The sequence below is a fragment of the Pelobates fuscus genome, chromosome 2, assembly GCF_036172605.1.
Source record: "Pelobates fuscus isolate aPelFus1 chromosome 2, aPelFus1.pri, whole genome shotgun sequence".
Lineage (NCBI taxonomy): Eukaryota > Metazoa > Chordata > Amphibia > Anura > Pelobatidae > Pelobates > Pelobates fuscus.
This window is the reverse complement of record NC_086318.1, coordinates 179,187,149-179,206,282: the sequence shown is the minus strand read 5'-3', so window position 1 is coordinate 179,206,282 and position 19,134 is coordinate 179,187,149. Positions and strand designations below refer to the sequence as shown.

At 44.4% G+C, this 19,134-nt stretch overlaps 1 protein-coding gene across 2 annotated transcripts in view; it reads right to left on the bottom strand.

The window, feature by feature from the left end:
- Nucleotides 1–19,134, bottom strand: part of RIMS1 (regulating synaptic membrane exocytosis 1) — a 453,058-nt gene that overhangs the window by 323,715 nt on the left and 110,209 nt on the right. The window contains exon 3 of one of the 2 annotated variants that reach the window (XM_063442984.1): nt 18,764–18,775. The exons of the other annotated variant lie outside the window; for it this stretch is intronic. Coding sequence (XP_063299054.1) covers nt 18,764–18,775 — 12 coding nt within the window. The remainder of the gene's footprint in view (nt 1–18,763; nt 18,776–19,134) is intronic. 2 annotated transcript variants of the gene reach the window in all.

Here is a 19,134-nt window from a genome sequence, read left to right as displayed (position 1 = left end):
AACATAGCAGTTTCTCTGAAACTGCTATGTTTATGAAAAAATGGGTTAACCCTAGAGGGACCTGGCACCCAGACCACCTCATTAAGCTGAAGTGGTCTGGGTGCCTACAGTGGTCCTTTAAGGTGCCATACGTGGCGTACAAAATGTTAAAAGCAACAGAGGAGGACATTGTTGAATTCCTCCAAGATTTCGAAAGACTATGCCTTCTACATGAAATTGCCCCCCCTGCCTGGGTTCACCTGCTCGCCGGGAAGCTAACCGGTAAGGCTGCTGATGCCTGTAGAGCCGTGCCAGCAGAAGGACTGAGAGATTATGATCTGGTCCTGCTGGCCCGATGTGCTGTGACGCCGGAGGCATATTGGAGGAAATTTCGGGAGCCCAAAAGGGGGAGCCAAGACTCCTATGCTGAATGGGCTTGCCGCATAACGCGGGCAACCCAAAATTGGCTGCACTCCCAAGAAGCCAAGTCCTTTGAGGCCATCCTCCAGCTGTTCCTGCTACAACACTTTTACAATGCTCTAATTTACTGAGATTGTGGATTTGGGGTTTTCATGAGCTGTAAACCATAATCATCGCACTTATGACAAATCATGGTTTGTACTATCTTGCTTTGCATGTAATGCGTCTATCTCAAATATTAGTTTCCCCTTTTATGTTGCATTACTGAAATAAATTAACTTTTGCACGATATTCAAATTTTTCGAGTGTCACCTGTATATATTTACAGGTGACACTGTAAAAAAATTTGAAATTGAAATTTGAAATTTGAATATCGTGCAAAAGTTAATTTATTTCAGTAATGCAACATAAAAGGGGAAACTAATATATGAGATAGACGCATTACATGCAAAGCAAGATAGTTCAAACCATGATTTGTCATAAGTGCGATGATTATGGTTTACAGCTCATGAAAACCCCAAATCCACAATCTCAGTAAATTAGAGCATTGTAAAAGTGTTGTAGCAGGAACAGCTGGAGGATGGCCTCAAAGGACTTGGCGTCTATATATATATATATATATATATATATATATATATATATATATATATATATATATATATTGTGGCAGGATGGCCAGGCTCTTCACAATAAACTTCAAATGCAACAATCAGGATAAAATAGTACTGCAGTTTATTGTCACTTTCCACAATATATACAAGGTTGTGCTCTCCCACAAAATAAAACAAAAAGAAAATAAATCCTACTCCAACTTGGAGACTTACTAAACAACAGTATTACTAACTATCCAACTGGCCAGCTAATTCAGTTCCCAAAATGAAATACGGCACTTTAAGCAGGTTTCACACAGTACTTTTGTCTCAGAGTCTCAGCCTTAAAGGGACACTATAGTCACCTGAACAACTTTAGCTTAATGAAGCAGTTTTGGTGTACAGAACATGCCCCTGCAGCCTCACTGCTCAATCCTCTGCCATTTAGGAGTTAAATACCTTTGTTTATGAACCCTAGTCACACCTCCCTGCATGTGACTTGCACAGCCTTCCATAAACACTTCCTGTAAAGAGAGCCCTATTTAGGCTTTCTTTATTGCAAGTTCTGTTTAATTAAGATTTTCTTATCCCCTGCTATGTTAATAGCGTGCTAGACCCTGCAAGAGCTTCCTGTATGTGATTAAAATTCAATTTAGAGATTGAGATACAATTATTTAAGGTAAATTACAACAGTTTGAAAGTGAAACCAGTTTTTTTCATGCAGGCTCTGTCAATCATAGCCAGGAGAGGTGTGGCTAGGGCTGCATAAACAGAAACAAAGTGATTTAACTCCTAAATGACAGTGAATTGAGCAGTTTAATTGCAGGGGAATGATCTATACACTAAAACTGCTTTATTTAGCTAAAGTAATTTAGGTGACTTTAGTGTTCCTTTAACTGCCTTCTCTCTCCCAGCTGTTAGACTCCCTGATGTCTTCAGAGGCTAACCTTTTAAAACCCTAGTGCTGGTTAATTACATTCACCTGGTTGATAACATTCAAGGGGTGACTCCCACCAATTAACCCCATCATGCTGGGAATAGAGAGCGCTCCAATCTATTACTAACATAGAAAGCCTCTCTGACCTTGCCACAGTATATATATATATATATATCTCATCTATCCATCTAACCTCTAAAACGCAAAGTTAACAAATGTAAATGGCTGCATTTTGTAGGTCAGCGCAGCCTTCCTCTGTGTGATGAATTGCAGCCTTCACATCCCTCAAATTAACACCTCCATTTCTTAGCACTAGAATCAAGAACAGGTTTTACAAATGCAAAATTATCACCTGTTTTATTCTTAGTGACTTGAACGCTACATTCTCTGAAAATGTAATCTGGCATCTGGCACCAAGATGTTAGCAGCAGATCCCTTCAGTCCCGCAAGGTGCAAGCTGGTAGTTTCATGTTGGATTTGTTGTTCCATCACATCCCATAGAAGCTCAATTTAATAAACCTCAATTTAAATAATCTGGTAAATTTGGAGGCCAAGGTAACGCCTTGAACTGTTTGCCATGTTCCTTTAAACCATTCCTGAACAATTTGTGCAATGTGGCCAGGTGCATTATCCTATGGAAAGAGGCCACTGTCATGAGGGAACACCATTGCCATGAAGTGATGTACGTGGTCTGCAACAAGGTGGTACGTGTCACAGAAACATCTATGTGAATACTAGGCCCCAAGGCTTCTCAGCAGAACATTACCCAGAGTAAAATGCTGCCTGAGACAACCTTCCTGTCATGGTAATATACCCCAACACGCAAGAATAGTCCAGATAGTCTAGAGTCAGAAAGCAAGATACGTCTTACCGGACCTTAGAATGGCCGGACTATGACGAGGACAAGAAAAGACAGAGTCCAGAACGAGCCGAGGTCAAGGGGACAGAGAGACAGCGAAAACTAGAACAACCCAAGGACTGGTACACGGGAGAGAAAACCGGCGGACAAGACAAGCAAGGATAAAGAGAAAACGGAGTCAGGAACAAAGCCAAGCTCTAGCACCAAAAAACCACAACTGAACAATACAAGCACTAAAGGGAACTGAATCAGAAACCACGATAGGGCAAGGTACTAAGGGAAAAGGTGAGTATAAATACCCTAGATATCAATTTGATTGGCCCCTGTCATATCCACGCCCCCAAAACGTGAGTGTATGGGGATTGTGGCATGACAGGGGCCAATGGGAGACCGTTTCATTTTTCGGCTCCCACTGTCCCTTTAAGAGCGTGCCCGAGACACGCGGCGCGCTCTTAGAGTCAGGCGGGACACGTGACCGCTTCTCGCGGTCACTGCCCGCCTGTCTGAGATTGCCGTTGGATGAGCCGCACGCGGCTCGTGCAGCAGCAGGACCGCGCGCTGCGAGAACAGAGGACCTCAGCCGGCCCCTGGAGAGGGTAAGTACCGCTACACTTCCTTCTTCTTGAAGTGCGTCCTGCTGCCACCACTTCCCCAGATTAAGGATGCACATGCACTTGGCCATCCACCTGATCTAAAAGAAAATGTGTACTTCATCAGACCAGGTAACTTCCATTGCTTTATGGTCCAGTTCTGATGCTTTTGGCAGTGAACACTAATCACTGGTCTGCAACCCCATAGACAGCAAACTGCAATGCACTATGTGTTCTGAAACCATTCTGTTATAGCCAGCATTAAGATATGCAGTATTTTGAGCTACATTAACTCTTCTGTGTGATTGGACCAGCCTTTGCTCTCCACATGCATTAAACAGCCTTGGGCACCCATGACACTGATGCTGATTCACTGTTTATCCTTCCTTGCACCACTTTTGGTAGGTGCTAAACACTGCATGCAGGGTACACCCCAGAATACTTCCCGTCTTGAAGATGCTCTGTCCCAGTCATCTAGCCAACTTGCATGGGGTATAGATACTATATAGGGTAGTAACAATAAGACTACATGGTCTTATTCCCTCTTCCTTATGCATATTCTACACGTAGATAGCAGATTTTTATTTTTATCTAGCCAACTTGGCCTGTGACAAAATCACTCATCTCACTTGCCCATTTTCCTTGTTTCAATTATATGAAATTCAATAACTTACTATTCACTTGTTGCCTAATGAATCTCGCCCCATTGTAACAATATAATCAATATTATTTACTCCACCTGTCAGTAGCTTTAGTGTTGTGGCTGATCGGTGTATATTCACAATGCTTCTCTTTGAAAAGTATTTCACTGGAAAAAGTCATCAAACTTAAGTAAAGGATGATCTGACTTCAGTGAGGAGTCTGTGTCATTATTAGATTACAGGTACACTATTTTTTGTTTTGTTTTTATTAATCTAAAGTTATAAATAAACACAGGCATGCATACCAATTTGTTTCTTAGAGTGTTCCTTTAAGTTTGGGAATTATTATTTTTGTCACATTTAATATAGCTCTTCAAAGCTTCACATACTTTAAATGTGTTTAATTAGTGTAAACCACACTTCCCACACAATATTTCATAGGTGTGATTAACGGTACCAATGGATTTCCTAAAGTGATTCCTCTCTATTGCAATGACGATTTATTTCACTAGTTTAGAACTAATTTGAATTGAAAGTTATTTTTATTGACTTGACACAAAAGTGTTTTATTTGACCCATGTTGATACACCTCTGCCGCTTGCATTTCCTTCCAGCCATGTACAGTATTAGGTATATGTTCACTAAACCAAGATCTAAATTCCTAAGTTCAAACGTGTCAGCTTAATACCTATTATCACAATGAGTGTTCACTAAAGTGACGTAGATCATAAGACTCCAATATTTTGCCTGTAGTCATCCAATTAACTCTAAGTAGTCACAAGAGTAGTTTTCTGGGACTTTGAGTGGTGCAAGACACTGAACATAACCAAGACATCTGAATTTGCATTTGCATTAAACCGAATTGATAGTTCTTCTTGAGCACCAGTTTGAAAACCACATGATTTTCCAAAACCAGTTGTCCTCTAACTTAACAACAGAAAGTGCCTTTCAAGTGTAGCTGAGAGTTTGAATAGTTTTTAAGATAACAAATACTCAAAACAGCAATTACTTGACACAATCAAGCAAGCAGTATATTCAATGATTTGCCAAAACACTTATGTTTTAACTGTTTACCACTCAGGCACATACCTAAAGTGTAGGTAACAGACTTTTAATTCACAATAATGGGAGAATACTAAGAATTCTTATGACCAAGTTGTTCCGAAATACACAATATCAATTGGCTATCAATGAAATGTTAATTAGATGTGGCTGAATATTCTATCATCCATGAGCAAGTATGACATTTTTGTTGGACTCACAGTGTGTGAAAGCAGGCTAAGGTAGAGATACCTCATGCTTTTTTTTTAAAGGACCACTCTAGGCACCCAGACCACTTCAGCTTAATGAGGTGGTCTGGGTGCCAGGTCCTTCTAGGGTTAACCCATTTTTTCATAAACATAGCAGTTTCAGAGAAACTGCTATGTTTGTGAATGGGTTAAGCCTTCCCCCTATGTCCTCTAGTGGCTGTCTCATTGACAGCCGCTAGAGGCGCTTGCGTGCTTCTCACTGTGATTTTCACAGTGAGAGCACGCCAGCGTCCATAGGAAAGCATTGAGAATGCTTTCCTATGTGACCGGCTGAATGCGCGCGCAGCTCTTGCCGCGCGTGCGCATTCAGCCGACGGGGAGGAGAAGAGGCGGATCGGAGGAGGAGAGCAGGAGGAGATCTCTCCGCCCAGCGCTGGAAAAAGGTAAGTTTTTACCCCTTTTCCCTTTCCAGAGCCGGGCGGGAGTGGGTCCCTGAGGGTGGGGGCACCCTCAGGGCACTCTAGTGCCAGGAAAACGAGTATGTTTTCCTGGCACTAGAGTGGTCCTTTAAGGAATCTAAGGGGAAAACAACAGATATAGCATTTGTAAGCATCATATGTGGCCAGATGTTTGACTCAAAAGGTAAAACAGTGAATGCATTAAATAATGTTTAAAAGCAGATTCTGGCTTGGATAGTAACATAGCTTGTAAAGGAACACTCATACCTCACTTTAACTAATTTAAGTTGCTATGGAGTTTAATCCTGAAGTTGGAGCCTTGGCAACCATCCCCACTGCCTTCTGGCTTCCCTCATACCTGCGCTGCAGTATTAGGAAGATTTAGTCATTTGTGTGGTTACAGGCTGACCAAGGCTGACAGATGTGTCATTTTTAATGCAGACATAAGTAAAAGGATGTGCACTGGAAGCATGCATCGTCAAAGAAAACGAGGGACTGTGCAAGAAAGCCCAACAATCCTGATAATTGTGATGTGTTCACAATCAGTGAGGTATTTCGGATTTGTGCTGCCCTAGGCATGACTAAACTCGGGCACTCCTCTAATTGAATTTGGCCCTTCCTGTCAAGGTCTCACCTCTTCCTGCTTAAGATCAACACACTCTTTTTTGACTGACACACACCCTAATTGATATATGCCTGACATACACTCACTGATAGACACACAGTCATTAGCAAATACATACAGTCATTGGCACACACCCTGTTTAACCAACACATACTTTTACTGATAGCCACACATTGACATACCCACTTACTGACAGGCACAGACTCTCAGATACAAATACTTTGACATACACTCACTGTCAGACACACAAACAATCACACAGATACACACACTGACAGCTACACACTCACTAAGAGGCACACACTCTCAGATACAAATACACTGACACACTTGCAGACACACACATCCTCACTGATTTGAAACACTGACAGACACAGACACATTCACTGACATACACAGACACATTCATTGACAGACAAATGCTCACTGCCAGACACACACACTAATTGACAGACAAACACACACACACACTCACTAACAGAAACACACACTCACTGACAAACACACATTCACTCACACATTTTCTCATATACTCACCAATTGTTATTATTAATTTTTATTTTTATTTTTAAATCCACCTAGCCTCCCTACCTTTGGGAGAGCTGGAGTTGAACCTGGCCCTGGAGTCCAATGTGCTGGGCTGCTGCTAGGCAGGCTGCTGGGCAGGCAGGCGATCATTGGAGGTGGCGAGGGAGTGGTGCTCTTCTTGCTCTGCTCCCTCGTTTGCTGCTTAGTGATACCGGGGCTGGGGTGACATCATATTCACAGAAGAGCACACAAATGAGCAGAACAAGAAGGGAACTCAGAGGACAGCACTCTCTCACTGCCCAGCTAGAGTATGAGTAGCCAAACACCTTGGGGTGCCCTAAGGTGGACAATTGGTCACCTCTTAGGCCCCTCAGAACATGGGGCTTACAAGGAATCTGTCTGGGGAACATGGGGATGGTGGTTCTTGCCCCATGAAAGTGCAGCCTAAGGCAAAAGCCTTGTTAGCCTCACTGTAAATACATCCCTGCTCACATCTCTGCTCACAAATCACAAATTCCAATACTTTTCAAGAACACTTTTGACATTGCTAATTCACTGAAAGGTTCCTTTACTTTGCTTGATGCAATCAAGAATAGCAAATCACAAAAAGGCTGATGAAGGTATTAAAAAAAATAATTCCTTGAAGTGATGATGCAAGGTCACCAAACGTATACAAACAATTCTTGTTTTACCAATTTAAGTAAATAAAGAAGCATGGAAATACAAATAAGCAATAGTACACTTATATAACAGCACATCAAATACGCACGTACACTATACACAGTACACATGTACACTATACACAGTATGTTTAATCTGAGCATCCTTAAAGGACCACTCTAGGCACCCAGACCACTTCAGCTTAATGAAGTGGTCTGGGTGCCAGGTCCAGCTAGGGTTAACTAATTTTTTTATAAACATAGCAGTTTCAGAGAAACTGCTATGTTTATCAATTAGTTAAGCCTTCCCCTATTTCCTCTAGTGGCTGTCTCACTGACAGCCGCTAGAGGCGCTTGCGTGATTCTAACTGTGAAAATCACAGTGAGAGCACGCAAGCGTCCATAGGAAAGCATTGTAAATGCTTTCCTATGCGACCTGCTGAATGCGCGCGCAGCTCTTGCCGCGCGTGCGCATTCAGCCGACGGGGAGGAACGGAGGCGGAGAGGAGGAGGAGAGCTCCCCGCCCAGCGCTGGAAAAAGGTAAGTTTTACCCCTTTTCCCCTTTCCAGAGCCGGGCGGGAGGGGGTCCCTGAGGGTGGGGGCACCCTCAGGGCACTCTAGTGCCAGGAAAACGAGTATGCTTTCCTGGCACTAGAGTGGTCCTTTAAAGAAACATATATGCCTATCAATGTCAGTTGGGAATACAACAGGTTATAACATTCATGACAGTTATCATCACCACTCACTATAAGAGAGGCGTGTTTCTGCCTCTTTAGTTCAATTTTAAGAGGAGTTAGGGTCCTCAGATGACCCAACGGCAATCTTTTCTGATGTTTCCATGTTTGTTTCCTCTTGTTCTTTAGCTGGGCTGTTCGTTCACTGGCCTGTACTTTCAATGCGAGATTCTACTTGGGTGTTAATCTGTGTCAATCATGTGTTTCTTAGATGCATCTTATATTTTCTCAGAACCTATCCTGATTCTGTTATCACTGCATATGATCTCATACTTGCAGGGAATTGTAGGCTTGCTTTCTGCCATTCCTTTCCTGTGTTGTTAGAAATTTTACAGCGATCTAACATTTCCAAAACATTAGATCATGATCACTGATGACTTCCACCTCCACATCTACTTCTCGTACAATCAGAGTTTGAATATTATTTCTATATGTGTTTTAATTAACAATGGAACAAATTTGGAGCAATACTAATACCCATTCGCATGCCATCCAATTGTAACAGTCAAAAGGCACAGCAAAATCGGTTAAATACCTGGATTCTTCCTTTAATTCAGTAAGCCAAAACCCACTGTTTAAGTCATTCACTAAAAATATATTCATTTTGACTATTTCTGGCAGTATATCATAGTTTGCTGGCAAAGCATAGTGGCACAGTTTCAGTGCTCTGTTTAGAGGCTTATGGTCAATGCAAGTCGTTAGCTTTCCTGGTGTTTTTGTAACTACCACCATACTATTAATCCAGTGTGTGCTTTACACTACAGGGATCATAATTCTGTATTTTTCTAAACTGGTAAGTTTCTGTGGGTTGAGTAACAACTTTTAAGACTTTCTTTTTGAAAAGTTAATGAGGTATATGAGAGCATCCATTTCCAATCTAAGTTTTCCAGTTAGACAGCCTATTTTTTGAAATATATGTGCATATTGTTTAAGCAGAGGCGGCTCTAGACTTTATGAGGCCTTAGGCGAAACGCAAACATGAGGCCCCACTAACAAAAAAGTGTCACATATACACATTGATGCACTGTCTACCTGTGTATGTGCCTGAGAGTGTGTCTGACAGAGAGTATCCTTGTGTGTGCGATTGTATGTCTCTGTGAGCATGTTTGCGTTTTTGTCTGAGACCCTATGTGTATGGGGTAGCTGATGGTGAGAGGGAGCGGGGGGTGTGATGGTGAGAGGGAGCTGGGGGTGATGGTGAAAGGGAGCGGGGGGGTTGATGGTAATGTGAGAGGGAGCGGGGGGTGATGGTAATGTGAGAGGGAGCGGGGGTGATGTTAATGTGAGAGGGAGCGGGGGGTGATGGTAATGTGAGAGGGAGCGGGGGGTGATGGTAATGTGAGAGGGAGCGGGGGGTGATGGTAATGTGAGAGGGAGCGGGGGTGATGGTAATGTGAGAGGGAGCGGGGGTGATGGTAATGTGAGAGGGAGCGGGGGGTGATGGTAATGTGAGAGAGAGCGGGGGGTGATAGTAATGTGAGAGTGAGAGGGGGTAATGTGAGAGTGAGGGGGGTAATGTGAGAGTGAGGGGGGTAATGTGAGAGTGAGGGGGGTAATGTGAGAGTGAGGGGGGTAATGTGAGAGTGAGAGGGGGTAATGTGAGAGTGAGAGGGGGTAATGTGAGAGTGAGAGGGGGGTGATGTGAGAAGGAGGGGGTGATGGTGAGTGGGGAGAGGCTGAGGGTGGTGACGGAGGGTTATGCTGAGGGTGGTGATGCTGAGGGTGGTGGGGGGTGATGCTGAGGGTGGTGGGGGGTAATGCTGAGGGTGGTGAGGGGTGATGCTGAGGGTGGTGATGCTGAGGGTGGTGGGGGTGGGGGTGAGGGGGGTGATGCTGAGGGTGGTGGGGGAGTGATGCTGAGGGTGGTGGGGGGAGTGATGCTGAGGGTGGTGATGTTGAGGGTGGTGGAGGGTGGTGAAGCTGAGGGTGGTGAGGGGTGATGCTGAGGGTGGTGGGGGGGTTATGGGGGATGGTGAGGCTGAGGGTGGTGGGGGGTGAGGCTGAGGGTGAAGGGGTAATGGTGAGGGCGGTGGGGGTGAGGCTAAGGGTGGGGAGGGGTGATGGTGAGGGTGGTGGGGGGTGATGGTGACGGTGGTTGGGGTGATGGTGACGGTGGTGGGGGTGATGGTGACGGTGGTGGTGGGTGTAGCTGAGGGTGGTGGGAGTGAGGCTGAGGGTGGTGGGGGTGATGAGGGGTGATGGTGGTGGGGGTGATGCTGAGGGTGATGGGGGATAAGGCTGAGGGTGGTGGGGGGGTGATGGTGACGGTGGTGGTGGGTGTAGCTGAGGGTGGTGGGGGGTGAGGCTGAGGGTGGTGATGGTGGGTGATGGGGGTTAAGGCTGAGGGTGGTGGGGGGGTGATGGTGACGGTGGTGGTGGGTGATGGTGACGGTGGTGGTGGGTGTAGCTGAGGGTGGTGGGGGTGAGGCTGAGGGTGGTGGGGGGTGATGGTGGTGGGTGGTAAAGCTGAGGGTGGTGATGGTGGGTGATGGTGGTGGGGGGTGAGGCTGAGGGGATGGGGGGTAATGGTGAGGGTGGGGAGGGGTGATGGTGGTGGGGGTGAGGGTGAGGCTGAGGAGGGGTGATGGTGGTGGGGGTGAGGCTGAGGGTGGTGGGGGTGATGGTGGGGGTGAAGCTTAGGGTGGTGGGGGGGTGATGGTGGTGGTGGTGGGTGAGGCTGAGGGTGGTGGGGGTGATGGTGGTGGGGGGTGAAGCTGAGGGTGGTGGGTGTGATGGTGGTGGTGGGGGTGAGGCTGAGGGTGGTGGGTGTGATGGTGGTGGGGGTGAATCTGAGGATGGTGGGGGTGATGGTGGTGGTGGGGGTGATGGTGGTGGGGAGTGAAGCTGAGGGTGGTGGGGGTGATGGTGGTGGGGGTGAAGCTGAGGGGGGTGGGGGGTGATGGTGGTGGTGGTGGGGGGTGAGGCTGAGGGTGGTGGGGGTGGTGGGGGGTGAAGCTGAGGGTGGTGGGGGTGATGGTGGTGGTGGGGGGTGAGGCTGAGGGTGCTGGGGGGTGATGGTGGTGGTGGGGGGTGAGGCTGAGGGTGGTGGGGGTGATGGTGGTGGGGGGTGAGGCTGAGGGTGGTGGGGGTGATGGTGGTGGTGGGGGGTGAGGCTGAGGGTGGTGGGGGTGATGGTGGTGGGGGGTGACGCAGTGTGGTGGGGGTGATGGTGGTGGTGGGGGGTGAGGCTGAGGGTGGTGGGGGTGATGGTGGTGGGGGGGTGATGGTGGTGGTAGGGGTGAGGCTGAGGGTGGTGGGGTGAGGCTGAGGGTGGTGGGAGTGAAGCTGAGGGTGATGGGGGGTGATGGTGGTGGTGGGGAGTGAGGCTGAGGGTGGTGGGGGGGTGATGGTGGTGGTGGGGAGTGAGGCTGAGGGTGGTGGGGGTGATGGTGGTGGGGGGTGAGGCTGAGGGTGGTGGGTGGTGAAGCTGGGGGTGAGCCTGAGTGTGGTGAGGGGTGATGGGGAGGGAGAGCCTACCTTTCCCTGGTGGTCCAGTGGGCTCCCTGGTGGTCTGGTGGCCACTGCTCCTGGTCTGCAGCTCCGCAGAGCTGCAGACCGTGTAATCTCGCGAGATTTCAGAGCGTTGCCGTGGTAACCCGCGGCAACGCTCTGATTGGCCAATTCTCGCGAGTCACATGGTCTGCAGCTCTGCACACTGCGGAGCTGCAGACCAGTGTCTGCGGTGGCTGGCCGGGCAGCTAGGAGGGGCCTCGCACCCGGCGGCATACCGGGCAAGCCGCCGGGCCCCCTCCTGGTGTCAGGTCCTCGGTCAGTGACCGAGGACCTGACACACTCTGCCAACAGGCGGTTTAGGCGGCCGCGAGGCCCCAGCCAGCGCGAGGCCTTAGGCAGCCGCCTAAACCGCCTAATTAGAGAGCCGCCTCTGTGTTTAAGGATAGATGGCCAGCTCACATCTAGTTTCATATTTAGGATATTGCACTGTTATCAGATGCATTGCTTGAATTACTCTGCTTGACAGTAGATGATATCATATAACAAGTTCGGCAAGGTATAATTTCTGATTATGTAGGTTTCATATTTTCACTTTACACAACCTTCCTGGTTTGTTTGCTCACTAACCTTATTGGTACAGCATTATGTCTGCACCACAATCTATTTGGAATTTTAAGACAAGAAAGGACAGGAGGGAAATATTTTGCATACTTTCTTTACTGAAATCTCCAATAGCAGCAAGCAATAAAACAGCCAATAGAAAAAACTGAAATACAGTACAAGTATATCAATGTCAGACTTCCTGCTGCTGGTGATCTCCAAATTAGTGTCAGTGTAAACTTCCTTTGGGCTGGTTCTTACACTTGGATGCTTTACATTGCCCTTTTTTAATTCCTTGGCCCTCCTTATCTTTTGCCTGTTTTGGTTTCCTTGTGCAGGCTTTTCTTACTGTTTTTCTATCACATTGGCGTGTTTCCTACATTGTATTCTTCTTGTTTTCCTATTTGTTTTTACCTGCTGCCTGTGAGTTGAGTGTATCTCTGGCGGCTTCAGCCACAATGGATATGGGGGGACTGGGAGTTTTGGGGGGTTTACTCTAGCTGAGCTCTGTTTGCAAGAGGCTAGTTTTGATTGTACCGTGTTGCGGCTGCCATTTTTTTAATGTTTTTGGTAGCCATATTGGGTTTCGTGACTGAGAGCCAGTGGCGTGATACCATTCTTGGTGTCTGTGTGAGTGGATCTCACTACTGCAGAACCTCTTGCTGTGCATTTATTGGCATTTGTATCTGACAATCCCTGTTTGTTTTAACTGACAGTGTGTTTGTTGCTGATGTTGCCTGCAACACACTATCAGTTAGAACCTTACTTGTGATCCCAGGGATTTTGCTCTTCATCTTATTTTCCTATGTTCTATCTTTCCCTATTCAGATTTTCTGTATTGTATTGCCTGTTCAAGTGTACCTGTTGTTTTTTTGGTCTTCACTCTCCCCTGTACCAGCTGCTGAGCCGTTAGACCTCTGGGTGAGTCCTATGGCCTTTATGTGACCCTTCCAAGCATCTGTAGAAGGACCTTAAAGCAACCCGGGACAAGGCTACCTACACAGATTCTCTATTTGGCTGATAAGGCACTAACTGAGGGTGCTAACTATTAAGGATGCAGGGGATTATCCCATGTTTGATTCATGTTGGCAGAATGAGTACCCCCAAAACATATTTTGGATTTCCTACCCTCTGTCTCCAGAAACATCTGAAGAAAGAAACTAAACTCTGAGTGTCCATGGACCATTGTGCCAGACAAGACCACTTCTGAATTTAACCACCTACTTGTCACCTTTATGGTGAAGAAAACTGTGACCCATGCAAGGGTCTGGAGAAGGGCCTTAAAGAAACCCAGGACAAATTCCGGGGCCACTCACGCAGATTCTCTATTAGGCCGACAAGGCACTAACTGAGGGGACTTCTCTAGATCCCCTCAAAGTCAGGCCCTTTGCTGCATTTGCCTGCTGAGCAACGCTAACATGGCAATGTCTTCCAAACATCACAGAGCTGCTCTTTTATGCTTGAGTGCAAAATTGGGCCATCTTGGCCAGTTTTTGTCTTTGGGCTCCAACAAGTTCCAGCCACCCTCAATGTCCCCGGATACCTCCAGGACAAATGCCTCAGCTCTACAAGAAGTTGATAACGGCAGAGGCTTATGCAGATGAGGAAGAGAAAAGGTATCCATCAGGTAAGAAGAGAGGCTCTGACGGGCGCATCGCACATATTTTTCATTAAATGTGCTAGTGAAGGGTTCACTGCTTCTGGGAGAATTGTGCTTTTCACCTGTAATTTTTCCCATGTGAGTACAGGAGGAATTTTACTTTCATCTCCTCTGATTTTAATCTTTCTTTGTGTATAGCTCAAAATATGGTGAATGGAAAAAAGTCACAGACAATAAAATACCATAAAAACAATTAAACACATTTAAAACATTGATTAATGGACAATGCATGAATGACAACTTAATTTAAGCAAAGTAATTTAAGTCAGTCATTCTGAGACAAAACATGATATGTACAGATTGAAAACACCTTACATAATATGGTAGCATTACACGTTTATTCAGCGTTTTTAATGTTGTCAAAAAACGCTCTCTGCTGTTTTAAATAGGAAAGCCACCTGCTGATATAAATACTGAGGCTAGAGGTAGGATTAGGGTCACTTTTCTTCTGTGACTTAGCTACCTGTGACTTACATATACACAAGAGACATAGACTCCAGCACAGAACATGTTAAAGTAACAATTTAAAGTCAGGAATTCTAATTTGTATTGTTAATGTTATAGTGTCCCTGTTCCTAGTGGTATTAGGTCCCACCCCACGCTCTACATAAGATGAGTTAAAAACCCTTGTTTACTTACCTCAGCGCTGCAAAGCTTTCTCACAGAAATACATTTTTGTATTATCAAAATTTGTGTTTATGTCTCATTGTTGATTACATATACAAAATTTTAATAGGTAAGCAATATTTTAAAGGTTCTCTTTCTCACATATTCAACATAAAACAGAGAAGTTTATTTTCTAAACAGCAAATTTTTAAAATAAACAAATTTCAAAATGTAGGCAAAGGTAGCTGGTTTAGAACAATTCCTCAGCACAGCTATATTCACACCCTGACTATTTTAGCCTAAATTATGCAATTCATTAATTTAAATTAATTACAATCCACTGTTTAACCCCTTAAGGACCAAACTTCTGGAATAAAAGGGAATCATGACATGTCACACATGTCATGTGTCCTTAAGGGGTTAATGAATAAACTCCTTTATACATCAAATCCAAGATCTACAGATAAGAACAAAACAAAATCAGTGCCTGAAATAGCATCTCTTCACTTACAAAATACTTAATATTGAGGTAACACAGGGATAGATATATTGTGCTCAAAACACCTAAAATGACATCCTTTTGAAAAAAGTCTCTTAGTAATAATAACCGCAGATTCTGTGTTTAAATGCATGTGCCCAGAAAGACCTGCCAACTGTAAGGGATGGGAAACAGTAATTTTTAATTAGTTTCTAGGAATTTGTAACTTGGAATTCTAGAAAATTTCCTGTTACTCAGATTTGATATTGACAAACTGACAGGTCTTAGTGCTACTAAAATAAACAAATCAGATATCAAGTTGTAGGGACTCAGGAGCTAATTAAAACTAGATATAGACATTCTAATTTTGCTCTTCTGACATTATTATTGAAACATCATCAAGCAGAATACTTAACGTTAATGTAAGCAGACTATTTTAGAAAGAGGTGACTTCTTACCTGAGATCCTACAGGCACCACTTCTTTTTTCCATTACAATCTACAGGAGGCTTGGAAGCTCTCTGGCAGAGCTAAGACTGGTAGTGCAGGGCTTAGTTCATTTACTGAGAGCAATTAGCTGATGCTATCAGCCAATGAGTTAGCCCTGCACTGCTGAGCTTAGCTCAGGACAGCTAACAGAATCTCTTAAGCAGCTGAGAGGAAGTGGGGAACGGAGCCTGGTGGATCCAAGGTTAGAATTCAAACTACTCTAAAACAGTTGGACTTCTTAAATGAGAGGGAGTGAGGGAGTGCCAGGGGACTCCTGGCAGCATAACTACAAGAGGTGCAGTGGAGTGGTTGTAGTGTGTGGAGTGTTCATTTAAAATGAAACTATAATTTCTAGGATATTTGCACAAAAAACTAAAAGTTAGCTAGTTGAAAAAGGCTGCATGCTCAATTAATAACTCCAATAATATTGCTGTACTTATATATTACTTGCGATAACTGATTTTTACCGTCTGTTGCAAAAGTTTACAAGTTTAATGCATATACATCTCATATAAACAAAAGATACTTGATCTACTATAACAAGGAAATTTGTAACAAGGCTGTAAGGGGGATTTTGATTGGTTGTGGCTTGCTTTTAGGCAAGTAGAACACACAGGGCCGTCTTTAACGCAGGGCAAACGGGGTAGGTGCCCCGGGCCAAGTTACTCCTGGGGGGCCCAAAACAGCTTCCCTGTGGGCCACATTGCTCTCACTAATCTCTCTTTAGTCCCCATTGGCCCTCTGGTGCAGTTGGTGGTTTTGAATCAGCAGGGTCCTGGTTGGACACTGTGGCCTTTAGTAATACGATCGGGTCACTTTGCTTTTTGGCAGTGCTGGGAGGATGTGAAAGCAGCGAGTCACTTCCTCCCAGGGAGTAAACAGAGCAGCGGGGAGGGAGAAGGGAGTGAGGAGGGGGGCTGGACAGCCAACCTCAGGCACCACACTGGACCTCAGGGAAGCCACCCTCCAGCAAAAGGTCGGAAACTGGATAGTTTACAAATGTAAATGTGGCATGTGTGTCTGTCTGTGTGTGTGTCAGTCAATGTGTGTGTTTGTGTGTGTGTGTGTGTCAGTATGTCTGTCAGTGTGTGCCAGTGTGTGTGTGTGTCTGTCAGTCTGTGTGTCTGTTTGTGTGTGTCCGTATTTCTGTCTGTGCGTGTGTCAGTATGTTTGTCAGTGTATTTGCCTGTGTATGTCAGTTTCTGTCAGTGTATGTGTCTGTGTATGTGTCAGTACGTCTGTTTGTGTATATGTGTGTGTCTGTGTCAGCTTTTCTGTCAGTGTGTGTGTATGTATGTCTGTGTGTGTGTGTGTCAGTATGCCTGTCTCTGTGTGTCTGGCTGTGTCAGTATATCTGTTAGTGTAAATGTATGTGTCTATGTCAGTATGTCTGTCAGTGTGTGTGTCTGTCAGTATGTGTCTGTCTGTGCGTCAGTGTATGTGTCAGTGTGTGTATATCAGTATGTCTGTCAGTGTGTGTTTGTCTGTATATGTCTGTGTGTGTCAGCAGGTCTGTCTCTGTGTGTCAGTATTTCTGTCAGTGTATGTGTCAGAATGTCTATCAATGTGTGTCAATATACCTATGAGTGTGTGTGTCAGTATGTCTGTCAGTGTATGTGCCTGTGTGTGTGTCAGTATGTCTGTGTATATCTGTGTATCTGTATGTAGTCAGTGTATTTGTGAATATGCACGTGTCAGTGTGTGTATCTGTGTTTCTAGTATCTGCACGTGTGTCAGTGTGTGTTTCTAAGTGTCTGAGTATCTGCATGTGTCAGTGTGTGTATCTATGTGTCTGAGCACCTGCATGTGTCAGTGTGTGTATCTATGTGTCTGAGTACCTGCATGTGTGTCAGGTTGGGTATCTGTTTGTATGTGTATCAGTGTGTCTGTCTCTGCATGTCTGTGAGTGTGTGTATATGTGTCTGTATATCTGCATGTGTGTCTGTGTGTCAGTGTGTATATCTGTGTATCTGCATGTGTTTAAGTGTGTCTGTATTACAGTGTGTGTGTATCTGTGTGTGTGTATCACAGTGTGCGTGTGTGTATATCTCAGAATTTAAACGCCAACACTACACATATATACACCCCTGCATTCAAACTTCAACACTACATACAAACACACTCCTGCATTGAAACGTCAACACTATATACACAAATACACCTCTGTGTTAGACACCCAAATTCTATACAAACACACCTCAGCATTAAAAACCCAACACTACACAACATTCACACAAAAATACTCCATATAAAAACACAAACACTGCTCAGTGCTACATACAACCCTTCAAGCATGGGAAAATGGTAGAACCCCAGCTGTCAAAGTACTGTTGGAGTTGCACAACAGATAGGGATCTACCTTTTGGCCATCCTTGCAATAGGGGACCCCAAAACAATTATTGCACCAGGGCCCTTTCTACTTTAGTTCTGCCACTGCGTTGGAGTGGAGGGCATGACTGCATGCCAGAGAGTAGTGGGGTGGTGGTGGGGAGGTAGGGTCCAGGGGGTCTTGCCTAGGATACAATCAATATTAAAGATGGCCCTGAGAACACAGCTGTTATTTCAGTAACCAGTAACTCCACGAACGAACATATACGAATAGGACTCTCCAAACTGTAGTAATATGCAAAGGCATACCTCCCAGCAATTCAAATGGACAAAGAGGGGCACTTTAATTTTGGGAGTGCCAGGGGCGAGCAATTCAAATACATTTTGGTGACTTACTAAAAAAAAAGTTATGAAGCTAAATATAATTTAGAACTAAAATAATGGATCGTATTTATACTAACTAATTTCTAAACACATTTATTATACTTACAAGACACATTACTGTATTAATTATATGGAGCTCTGTTACACAGAGACTATCCCTCCTAAATAGTGACACCTGAGAGGTATGCATATGTCTTGGAGCAAATAATGTATAAATAGATAAGTTCCTTCATTTAAAAAAAAAAAGATAACATTTCTCAAAATGTTTTCTTCAACTTAAATTGGAGCATTACTGTTCCTTTAAGCATTAGCTACTGAACAACATGGCTGACAAAGCATATTTCATAACACAGTTAGTTAATAAAGCCATCAAAACGTTCAAAAGATATACATTCAATAACAATCCCACGCATCTGGCACCACAGAGCTATAGCTTGTGAAATAGCCCGACATTGTACCATTATATACAAGATAAAAGAAAGAAAAGATTCTAACCACTTTGTCCTCCTTTGGGAGAGCATCCAAGAAAGCAGGATAGAAGAAAAAGAGAAAAAAAGAAAATATGTATTAACAGACACGTTGGGAAAAAAAGGACAAAGTTAAATCAAATGAGATGATTTCAGTAAAGCATAAAACACAGTTAATACAGCTGTCTAACATGTGGTGTATTATTTAATGTACAGAAAATCAGTAGTTGTAAAGAATGTAGTATTACAGGGTTTGAATATAAAATTAAGGATTGAAGACAGAAGCAGATAGATAACACCATTATTTTTACTGTTATTGTGTATAATGTATTGCCAAATATGTATAACACAATGCAATGTCTAATAAGAGAGGTGATGATTTACTACAAAGCTCTTTCA